Genomic DNA, 12669 nt, shown 5'->3' with positions numbered 1-12669 from the left:
TTTGCAAGAGACAACTTCTCACGTTGAGCACACGAATGTGTGTCATTTATTTCAGAAGGTAAACACAGAGAACAAATGGCGCTGACAAGCATCCCACATCCCACCCATTCAGAACATTTAAAGGGACTGCGATCCCTGAACAGTCATGAAGAAACACGCTAACAACAAAGTGCTGCGTTTATAATCAACAGCGTGTAGAACTGCGCTTAACAACAAAGGTGAATTATGTACGTCACATTCACTACACAATTATAGTTTTGAGGTGCTGGAAAAAGATGTGTAGTACTCGTAAGCATTTGACTATTTCTGCCACACTACAACAGTCACAGTTAGTGTTACTACAGTAAATCCATGGTGAATGTTGCTGATAGCCTTCTATAACCTCTATAGCATGTTTCTTTATAACAGAAAGCTCTGCACTGAATCTGAATGTTTCTCACTGGATCTCGCAGCGATGTTATTCATTCTGTGGCGAATTCAATGGATCTCCAGCACTGAGGAGTAACGGTGTCGCGTGATCGAGATCGGCCCGTGACTGGCGAGGAGCTGTCTATTATTGGTCCGAACTAATAAACGGTCCGTGAAGCACAAATGAGCAGCGCAGTTTCGTTCCGCTTTCATTTCGTTTGCCATTTGATGCTAGGCAACGTTGCGGTCGCGCCAGAGCAAACCGCAGGAAAAATAATCGCAAAATGTGACCATTTGGTGGCAGTCTGGAGCCCTGCTCTATATGAAATAAACTGCACATGGCGTATAATAAAGTGTATAGTGTGTTTGTCTGACCTGGAGCTGCGGTGGGACACGCCGTCCTCTACACAACACACACTGGTCTTCTGGTCTCCCACGTCCACCACACACGCGCTGCTCAGCCCACTGCCGAAGGTGGCACACACCGACTCCTGGTGCACCACTACAGCTGCACACACATGATCAGGGGAACCTCAGCGACTGCAGAGCCGAGGCTACGTCCACATTCATCAGGGTACATTTCAAATCAGCGTTTCCTTTTCAAAATGCTCTCCGTCCACACTAGCGCTTTCCAAAAGTTTCTCATCCACACTGACACGCCTGAAAACGCTAAATATTATTGATATTTATCGAGCAATTCTTCTGACAGGATCGTTTTATTTGGCAATTATTCAGTCTCAGTGTGGACGGAAGGCCAAAACAGAGAGAAAGAGATGCGTTTTCAAACGAAAGCGTATTAGTGCGGACAAGGCCGGAGTTTCATTTGTGTGATCAGATCAGCAAAAGCTACTGGTCTTCATGACATGTACCTGAGAAGCCCATCTTTACCAGCAGCATGTTGACCACCTCCTTCACGTGCTGCCTGTTATAGATGTCTGGGATCAGGAGGATACACCTGTAATACTGAAACACCATCATCATCATCACCATCATCAATCATCATCATGTCACATGAATCCTCAGGTTCTGCTGTACCTTCAGGTCCTTCAGAGGGATTTCCAGCAGCTTCTGAAGAGTGTGAGCCCAGATGTTCTCGAGGTCGGTCAGCACAGATGTGAGCGAGCCACCCGGTCCACTGTGGAGGTTCAGGTGACCCCTGCAGATGGGCCAGTGGAGGCTGTAGCAGTCAGAGGGGTTCACATACAACGCCTGAGAGAAGGGGGGAGAGAGAGAGAGAGAGAGAGAGAGAATATGGTTGAGCTTCCATTTAATGTATTTGATGTGCATTAATCAATGTTTATACATGGATAACATAAAACATTTATAAAAGCCATATTAATGCTGTTTCAGTCCCTCTATCTCGAGTACCTCCACATCTGTTTCCCACTCATCTCAGAAAAGTGCAATAAAAGCAAGCAATATTACCATCTCGTCCTAAAATGTAACTGTATCTCCGGATGTAACCAGTGACCGCTGTGAACAGAGCAGCAGGACGGAGGGACTGACCCTGTGGGCCGCCATAGGCTAGCTACCGACCCCTGTGGGCCGCCATAGGCTAGCTATCGACCCCTGTGGGAGGAACCTGGCACAAGTAGTGTTCGATCGGCCCAAAGTCCGGCATCCGGCCAGTGCGGAAGGTCTCTACGTGTTACTGTCTTTTGTCGAGGCAAAGTATTTTTGATTAAATGCAATACATTTTCTCATATGTATTTTCTCGTTATTTCATCTGACTCCATAAATGAAAAGGTTTTAATGATATCTGTGCATCATTAAATGAGAGCAAATGCTTGACTATTCTTTTTAACTCTTTAATAAAAATAAAATGTCAAAGTCAGTTAGAATAATCAAATGTAACAATTTATTATGTCAGGTAAATGTATCATGCCAATTACATAATCAATTCAAAGATAATCGATACAAAACATCAAATTCTCTGGAATAAAGAGAAGAGATGCGAACCCAACATTAAAATACATGATGCTAAGAGTTTTGGTCACACTTAGCATCATGGGCCAACTTGAGGTACAGAAAGGCCCAGAGCCCTCTGCTGCATTTCATTATATAGACAGAACCTCTTTCACATGGAAACATCTGCTAACAATGGAAATTCACATTCAGAGGTTACACCTTTTGAGGGTTTGAGACCATTTGCCAGCAGACCACCTTCCTTTGTGTGCCAGTTATCCCTAAACTCTTAAAAACCTTATTACCTTTTGTTTTACTTATTTGGAAATGAGACATTTGTACCAGTCGCACTGAGACATTTCAAATGATACTAAACAAGTATAATACTCGATGATAATCATTCACATTAAAGGGGACATATCATGCTAAATCCACTTTTTTAGCCCTTAAATGCATTTTGTTGTATATTTGGAGTGTTTAGAAGTACAGAAAAGTCGAAATTATTCTCTTCAGGTGCTTCGTTGATATCTTTATATTCTGTTTTGGTCATATTTTTCAACCTGTTCCGATTTTTCTGTTATCTATGACGTTTTGTGAACTATTACTGTAGGAGCCATTTTAATGCAATTATATATTTGTCCATTGGGGGTGCTCTGACATTGGCATATTAGGAGCACATGTGTAATTAGACAACAGGTGTATTGGTAGTGGGGAAGCACACAGTTTTTGACCGTGTTAAGCCATGTACTACGTGGACTATTATGCTGACCGTGCTTCTAAGATTGTGTTGGATTGAATTTAATGGTGCTTAACCATGCTTCACTGGTAAAGAGTGATGTTCAAGGACATGGAATATGGACAATGTTCGTGCGCTGTATTATGCAAGGTATGGACTTTGATTCTCTGAACAACAAAGAATGAGACACTACAAGAAGCTAACTGGACGCAACGTTAATCAATTAGAGCACAATAAATAAAAGACATTGGTTGCATCTTACATCTGTGTTCATGGAGTTTATACGCGTTGATTGCTTGCTCACTCCTATTACCAGTACAACAGCAGCTTAATGAAAGGCTGCTACATTAAGTCAAAAACCACTTCCAACAGAAGAACATAACATTCAGGAGGATGATCCTGAGATTAAAAGAGAGCATAAGGTAAATGCTTTTATTCTGCAAGGTACATCAAATTCTACCAATTACTTTATCACCTACTTCTCAGAGTGGAAAAGACTGAAAGTGGCAGTTGCTTGGATGCTCAAATTGAGAAAAGTGCTAGATAGGCTACGTCTCAAAAGGAAGGAATTACTCGCATTGGATTGCAATGTTACTAAATCTACCTTGGATGGGCAAATGAAGTTATTTAAAGCAACACAGGGTGGACAGTCTTTGTCATTGGAGGATCTCTGTGAAGCTGAAATGGCTATTGTTCGCTTCAGTCAACAACAACAATTTCAAGATGAAATTGAACAACTGAAGAGTGGTTCTAATGGAGTCAAGATGAATAGCAGTCTATATAGACTGGACCCTGTAATGGACAATGAACTCGTAAGGGTAGGAGGAAGGCTCAGGAAGGCAGCTATGCCTATTGAATCCAAACACCCCGTCATATTGTCTAAGAGTCAGCACATTTCACATCTTTTACTTCGTCACATTCATGAACAATTGGGCCATTGTGGTAGGAATCATATGTTATCCAAGTTAAGACAAACATACTGGATTACCAATGCCAATGCTGCTGCAAGAAAAATCATATCCAAATGTGTTGTATGTAGGCGTTATAGAGGGAAGATAGGTGAGCAAAATATGTCAGACCTTCCCCTTGAACGAATTACCCCTGATCTTCCACCTTTTACAAACACTGGAGTGGATTACTTTGGTCCGATCGAAGTAAGAAGAGGACGTAGTAATGTGAAGCGATACGGAGTAATTTTCACTTGTATGGCAACTAGAGCAGTGCATTTGGAAGTAGCTTACTCCTTGGACACTGATGGATGTATAAATGCTTTAAGGAGATTTGTTGCTCGAAGAGGTCAAGTAGCTCACATTAGGTCTGATAATGGAACAAATTTCATTGGTGCCAACAGAGAGTTGAAGGAGGCTCTTTCTGTGTGGAATATCAAGCAAATTGAAAAGGAGTTACTTCAAGTAGGGGTGCAGTGGAGCTTTAATCCACCAGCAGGCTCCCATTGTGGAGGTGCGTGGGAACGCATCATTCGCATGGTGAGAAATATTCTTTGTTCTGTACTTCGCCAACAGACGCTGGATGATGAATCATTCCATACTATTCTGTGTGAAGTAGAATCCATTTTAAATGATCGTCCGATTACAAAGCTTTCCAGTGATTCCAATGATCTTGAGGCCCTCACCCCTAATCATCTTCTTCTTATGCAAGGCAAGCCTGCTTTACCACCTGGACTTTTTGAAAAGACAGATCTGTACGTGAAAAGAAGATGGAGGCAAGTTCAGTATTTAGCTGACCTTTTCTGGAAAAGATGGATACGGGAGTATCTACCTCTGTTACAAAAACGTCAAAAGTGGACAAAGGAAAGACAAAGTTTTGTTCCTGGCGACATTGTTCTTTTACTAGATCCTACTGCACCTCGTGGATCATGGCCACTTGGTAGAGTACTGGAAACTTTTCCAGATGATAAAGGTTTAGTACGTACTGTAAAGATTAAAACCAAAGGTAGTGTTCTGGAACGACCTGTTAGAAAGCTTTGTCTTTTATTGGAGTCAAATGATTGAGGTGACAATGGTTCAATAATGTCCTGCATTTAAGACCAAATGTCTGTATATAATGCCTTAAATGTTGTGGCTCCTTTATGTATGTTTTCTGTAATTGTTCTGTCTTCCTGCCATGAGCAATTAAGGGGCCGGTGTGTAGGAGCCATTTTAATGCAATTATATATTTGTCCATTGGGGGTGCTCTGACATTGGCATATTAGGAGCACATGTGTAATTAGACAACAGGTGTATTGGTAGTGGGGAAGCACACAGTTTTTGACCGTGTTAAGCCATGTACTACGTGGACTATTATGCTGACCGTGCTTCTAAGATTGTGTTGGATTGAATTTAATGGTGCTTAACCATGCTTCACTGGTAAAGAGTGATGTTCAAGGACATGGAATATGGACAATGTTCGTGCGCTGTATTATGCAAGGTATGGACTTTGATTCTCTGAACAACAAAGAATGAGACACTACAAGAAGCTAACTGGACGCAACGTTAATCAATTAGAGCACAATAAATAAAAGACATTGGTTGCATCTTACATCTGTGTTCATGGAGTTTATACGCGTTGATTGCTTGCTCACTCCTATTACCAGTACAACAGCAGCTTAATGAAAGGCTGCTACAATTACGTCACAGTATTTGCAGCGGAACTGCCAAATAAGGACATTGACGTCCGGCCCAACACTTCCAGCAATCCGCCATTTTCATTTCTCGCTGCAATTTTGTAGTCCAAGCTAAAAGATGCAGAAGTTACGAGAGGGTAAGTTAAAATGTTGGGTTGTTGGATGTAGTAACCCACACGCTTCATTACACCGTCTAATGTAGATGAACCGCCGCGCTTGTGACGGCGCATGTTTAACTGAAAGAACGAGCAGAGAGAGAGAGACCCGGTCGCGCGCACGCACTCTCTCTCTCTTCAGAGCCAGGCGAAAGTGTAAACAAGACTTCACCGTCTCCAAACTAGACGCTGTCTTGCTCTCTCTCCCTCGCACATATTCATCAAAATAAATCGACACGGTGGTAAAAGGTCGGAAGACCAAAGTTTCATAATGTAAATACAGTAACACACCATTGCGATACATCCATATGAAGACGTTGTTCTGCAGGTTCGTCGTCTTCATTTTCATCTCGCTCCGGCTCCGACTCTGGCTCGAACATGTAAGGCTGGCTGGACAAGTCTTCCGTTGTTGACATTTTGTTAATAACGTGTGAATAAAACGTTTCTGTGCCGCTAGATGATCGTATCTCTGCTATCAAACTACAAAAATGGCCGAACGGGGTGGAGTTGAACCGAGTGTCACCGCTACAACCTGGAGAGGGGGCGGGGTATGAAGTGTCTCAATTGTATTTAAAGAGACCGCACCAAAACGAGTTGCTCTCAGACGTACATCAGAAAAGGGGCCTGTGGAGCTATAAAAATGAGGAATTCAGACCCAAGCATTGCAGTTCCGCTTTATATAGACTACAAATGTATGATTTATATGTAAAAAGGAACGATTTAAAAGCATGATATGTCTCCTTTAAACCATTTAGATTCTTGGGTGAGTTTTTGGTGATCTTCGCATGGGGGAGAAGGAGTGGCGGATGAGGAAGAGAGATGTATTCTATATATTTCTATATAAAGAAAGATTGGGCAAGAACAAACTTCCTGAAAGACCCCTTCAGGTTTGTGAAGAGTCTGCTGACAAAGGGGAAGAGCGACAGACTCTCAACATCAAGGAAGGAGTTAGATGTTCAGATTACACTTCCACCTGACCTGCCACCACTACATGCTTAGTTGGGGACATTTAATTTAATATTCAACAATATTATTGCTCTGCCTGCATTGACACCACAAGGCTGGCAGCTTATCTCCGTAAACTCGATATGTGGCCACATCTGTGCAGAAGGCAGGAGTCCCAGGATTCACAGGGTGCCTGGAGCAAACAAGCATGATCTGGCAACAAGTCCAGACAGACAGAAAAGAGGGAAGACCTCTTCATGTGTTCCTAGACCTTGCCAATGCCTTGGGGTTCAGTTCCCCACAATCTCCTTTGGACTGCATTCAACGACTTCAGCGTTCCAGAGGCGTTCACAGCCCTTGTAAAAGCCTATCTTCATGATATACAGCGATGCCTAATAAATGCTGAGTACACCACAGCACGGCAATGATTGGAAAGAGGTATTATGGCGGGTTCTGGCCTTTCCCATGACAATGGAAGTGATCACCCGAGCCTCTCGTGGGTTGTAGGAGGAGAGAAGGTCAAGCCCGGGTTGCAGCTCACTCCCATCAGGGCGTACGTGGATGATATGACCACACTAACCACAACTAAGGCTTGCACCAGGAGGCTCTTGGAAAAGTTTCGGCACAACATCGAGTGAGCTCGGATGAAGATAAAGCCAAGTTAATCCAGGAGCATTTCTATAATCAAGGGAAGTCGGTTCTTCATTGGGGAAGAATTCATTCCAACGTTAATGGAGAAACCAATTAAGAGCCTAGGTCGTTGGTATGATGCAACCAAGCGTGCCGCACAAGACCTGAAAAGTGAAGCCAAAGCGTCTCGATCGCCCTCCGGTGACTGGTCCTAGTATAGGTCATAAGCCCCGCCTCCCCGTGTTATTCAACGGGACTTGAGACCAACTAAACAATTTAATTACACTTCAAATATCTTTTTTCTGAAGGTGGTTTCTGTCATTTACTGTAGTTTTTATCACACTGATGTAAATTCAAGTGTTTGTTTTTAAAATAAGTTTGTTTTTAGTTAGTGATGTGATGCTATAAAAACGCTGGTGTTATGTCATGATTGACAGCTGTGATTGACAGGTTCTCTGAGTGAAGTAGTCACTGCAGCACCAACAGTCTTTTTTTTCGGGATCTTCGGAGGACTGAGGAGATTGGAGCTTTAAATTTAATATCTAAATTTCTATAATTAATTATTTCACACTGAGAGTGAGGGGGCGGGGCCTTGATTTCATGGCTTTACTTCCTGCTCACGACTGCGCAGGTCTGGTCCCGAGATCGCTACTGCGCAGACTCAAACCCCAAGATGTCAGCGCCATATCGGGACACTGGCGGCTTCACTTCGCACCAATGGAAGAGAGCGTAGGGGTCGTCGTCCATATTTTTTTACAGTCTATGGATGCAACCCTCAGAACAAGGGGACCAGCTCAGGCTCAGGTCCACCTTTGATGGCACTGAGAGAAGTTCTTGCTCCCCGGCAGGTTCAAGCTCTGGCGTTCCCAATCCGGCCTCCTGCCACGGTGGATCTGACCATCTACGAGGTCACAGACTCCAAAGTTGAACATTTTGGAAAGGGTGATCAGTAGGGCTGGGGGGAAAGTCGATCCTCAGATGCGATGCGAACGATTCTGAATCGAATCACAAATGTCAAACATCTATTTTCTAAATGTTAACTGATAACGTAATGTTGACGGAACGCTAAAGGCGCCTGGACGGCAGGGAACTACACGTAGGGTGACGTAGTTCCCTGGACGGTCTGTGGTGTTCAGCTGTGTATATAACAGAGACGCGTGACGGAGGAGCGAGAAACCCGACCGGCACCCTCTGCGTTAAAGTCTAGCGTAACTTTGGCTTTATGAAGCTGAAGGGGAAAAGGACCTGGACAAGAGTAGACAAGTAGGGATCCAGACTGCGACAGGCCATAGACATTAAAATAACAGCAGACGAAAAGATGAGCGCAAATTCCCTTTCATGCCGACTTTAAAAGGATAAAGGGTAAAAACTCGTTCCAATTGTGTTCGTAAGAACGTTTGAGAAAGCAAGAGTTTTGATTGTTTTGAGGTGTTGCATCATGTGATGTCATGACTCACCTCTTCTCCGACGAGATATTGGGGTTGATGAGCTGTGTTTGTCCAGCTGACTTTAGAGTTCGGCTCCAGGACAGCAGGACGGATCTGTCTGTTGTATAATCTGGCCTGTGAACACACACACACACACACACACACACACACACACACACACGCTCAGTGCTGAAGCACACACACCTGCTGACACACACTCGTTCTCAGGATCACACACACCTGCTCTGCGGACACTGGCGTTCGTCTCACACCGTTGGACATTTTCCTGGACCAGATCACCTGATCGATCATCTTCAGGCCACTCTGTCTCTGCTCACTGCTGTCTGCAGACTGACACACACACACACACACACTCATCACTCACTGCTGTACTCATCAGCCGTACACTCATCACCTGAGCATGCTAACGCTAGCGTACGCTGAGTCCGTGGCGCAGCAGGCTGGGGTCCTCGCGGCGGGGCTGTCCGGGCTGCCGGTGTCTGCGGGCGATCACATGTGGGACGCTGACAGGCAGTGTGTCTGTGGCTCGACCCATGCGCAGGGTCCTCGACCCGGGGTGGATCACCACCAGGAAGTTCGCCTGGATTTGCTGAACATATCAAACATATTCTCCGTTTTAAAGTCACCATGAAATCAAAATAGACAATTCTTCTTCTTTTTTTTTTTTCTTCAATAAATGGTTTATTGTAAAGATTGGAAGAGGGAGATGAAACTATTTTGATTAGAGATTGCGAGGCACATGAATTTAAACAATGCTGCAATATTCCATAAAATAATAAAAATTGCCCATTTAGATATCATGAAAACTTTAACTCCTAAACTCTGATTAATTAGTCAATATTTCCATTATTACAGTGTATTTCAGATTTTTGACTTCAGATTTCGATAAGCAAACAAAACATGTGAATTAGGAGATTTATGGCCGTTAAATCGACATGAAAACGTCTCAGTTAGTAAATATATGTAAATAGAATAATTTTTACTAATATTAAATGAATAGTTAGTAAAATAAAAATCGTCATTGCCATGTTTATTCTTACTTTTGACATCTTGACTTTTATTCATTCACAGGATATGAATTTGATACCAACAGTTACATTTTTACTAGTTAAAATGATCATTCTTGATTACATTTTTTTTTAATTATTGATATCAACAATGAAGTCATCACTCGCAGAAATACGAATTCTTGACATCATCAACAAATTCTTTTTCACTATTAAAAACTATAATTCTTGATTCCTGTAACTGTATTTTCACTAGCTGTCACCATATGCTTCCATTCTAATTCAATTGGTAATATCAGAAATACAGTTCTTCCTAGTAACAATCATAATTTTGAATATCAATAACTGCTTTGTTACTCGTGCAAATGCCTGTTCTTGACATCAACAATTGAGTTGCTACTAGTCAATTTTTTTTAATTTTTATATCAATAATTCGATTTCCACTCGTGACGATGTTAATTTCTGATCTCATGAATGTGATCGTTTAAACAGATATGAGAAATGACAGATGTAACTTGTTGAAATACATTTACAGATATTAAGAATTAACTTTTCAACGAGTGACAACTGAGTTTTTGATATCAAGAATTTATATTTGGACTAGCAACTATAATTATTAATTAATTAAAGTAATTATTGACATAAGAAAGTATGATTGTTACTAGTAAGAATTGTATTTCTGATGTGTAAAATTGGAATTATCAAGTAAGAAACCAATTATTGATATCAACAATTGAATTTGAATGGAAGCATATGGTGACAGCTAGTGAAAATACAGATACAGTGTGTGTTGTGTTTATCTCCCTCTGATTAATGAAGTGTGTGTTGTGTTTATCTCCCTCTGATTAATGAAGTGTGTGTTGTGTTTATCTCCCTCTGATTATTAGTGTTTTGATCAGGCGTCATGAACGATGCGTGTAACCGTCGGTAATGTTACGTCACCTCCTGCGCGGGCTCCGGGACCGTGGCGGGAACGATCGGTCTCTTCACTCCGCGCTGCTCCTTCTCTCGGTCTCTGCCGTTCTCCACATCTCTGTCTGTCTGAGTCATGATCGCCACTATTATCTGCACATATATCAACACACTGATGAAGAACGAGTGTGCTCAAACAAATCACTTCTTCTTCTTCTGTTCAGTTGAGCGGCGGTTGGCATTCCCGCCATCTGCTGGGCTGGAGAGGAGCGCGCGCTTATGCCGTCACTTCCGGGATGTTCCTGCCGCCTGTCCCTAGACAGTAAAAGAAAAGTCCTATGGAAAAGTCCCACTGTCTATGGCTTGTCCACAACAAAAAGGGTCCACAACTATATATATATATATATATATATATATATATTTTTTTTTTTTTTTTACCACGCCCAAACCTAACTGTGTACCAAGTGATGGAAAAACCGAGGCGTTCTGAAGCATTTGAGGATTTCATCAAATTGTGCCGCAAAAAAGGTCCATTACTCGAAGCTTTTCACACAGTGCGCATTAGCGACACCTGGTGGTCACACTTGTTTTCTCCACCATATCTAACAAATCACAACAGAGAAGATAAAGCACGTGACCAAACAAAGTTTTTTTATTATTCTAATTTTTTATTATGCTTCAACAACACAAACAAATAAGGTACAATATAAAATCTCTGAATATAACCGCTATTGTTCAGCAGGAAGTCCAAACAAGTGTGGGATCAATACTGTTCTATTCATTCTCATCTAAATTAATTTGTACCAGTGAGACATGTGTAGCCCGGGCAACGGATTCACATATTGATTAATAATATAAAATATACAAGTATGAGATCATACATTAATTATAGTAATTGTAATTGAATTTTTTTTTATTTTGGGTGTTCTGTTTTAAAAATATATATATAAATTATGCTATAGGGAAATGTAGAGTTAAATCATATGAATAATGCCTCCTCCATTAATAATTTCCCTTTTTATGCATCAGATGAGGTCGCGAGTCTCTTAACCATCTCATCACTATCTGGACCACAATAACACTCATATGAGAGCACTTGTATGATTTATGAACTAATACTGATATTTATAATACTTTATTTCATTGTGATGTATCATATCACACTATTAACTTTACCCCTAACCGTAACTCAACCATTCATTCATTAATAATTATTATTTAAGTTAACCTAAAACTATTACTCCTATAATCCTCATCCTTACAGTGAATCAATACACTTGTAGGTATTTGTTAGTACATAGTAATAGTTCACCCAAACATCAAGATTCTGTCATTAATTACTCTCCCACGTGACTTCCCGTTTTCCCTCATGTCGTTCCCAAACCTCTTCAGGACAAATGAGGATATTTTCATGAAATGGACAGTTACAGCGACCACTGACGCTTAAACAAGTTCATAAAGAGATCGTAAAACTAATCTACATAATCTAAGCGGTTTAGTCCAAATATTCTGAAGAGACTCGATCGCTTTATATGATGAAGACTGAAGAGTGATCTTGGGTTATATGGATGAAGAGTGATCTTGGGTTATATGATGAAGAGTGATCTTGGGTTATATGATGAAGAGTGATCTTGGGTTATATGATGAAGAGTGATCTTGGGTTATATGATGAAGAGTGGTTTAGCTTTATATGATGAAGAGTGATCTTGGGTTATATGATGAAGAGTGGTTTAGCTTTATATGATGAAGAGTGATCTTGGGTTATATGATGAAGAGTGATCTTGGGTTATATGATGAAGAGTGATCTTGGGTTATATGATGAAGAGTGATCTTGGGTTATATGATGAAGAGTGGTTTAGCTTTATATGATGAAGAGTGATCTTGGGTTATATGATGAAGA

The 12669-nt window shown here is 41.5% G+C and overlaps 1 protein-coding gene across 1 annotated transcript in view; it reads right to left on the bottom strand.

Annotated features, from left to right (window-relative positions):
* Positions 1-11031, bottom strand: part of actr8 (actin related protein 8) — a 45671-nt gene extending 34640 nt beyond the window's left edge. Inside the window, exons 1-7 of the mRNA XM_082187389.1 lie at positions 10800-11031; positions 9269-9439; positions 9070-9180; positions 8860-8964; positions 1444-1617; positions 1278-1371; positions 784-916 (exon numbers count right to left, since the gene is read on the bottom strand). Coding sequence (XP_082043515.1) covers positions 784-916; positions 1278-1371; positions 1444-1617; positions 8860-8964; positions 9070-9180; positions 9269-9439; positions 10800-10907 — 896 coding nt within the window. The 5' untranslated portion in view covers positions 10908-11031. The remainder of the gene's footprint in view (positions 1-783; positions 917-1277; positions 1372-1443; positions 1618-8859; positions 8965-9069; positions 9181-9268; positions 9440-10799) is intronic.
* Positions 11032-12669: the final 1638 nt, after the last annotated feature.

This window comes from Leuciscus leuciscus (genome assembly GCF_965113295.1).
Source record: "Leuciscus leuciscus genome assembly, chromosome: 13".
Taxonomy (NCBI): Eukaryota; Metazoa; Chordata; class Actinopteri; order Cypriniformes; family Leuciscidae; genus Leuciscus; species Leuciscus leuciscus.
This window is presented reverse-complemented; position numbering and strand designations above follow the sequence as displayed.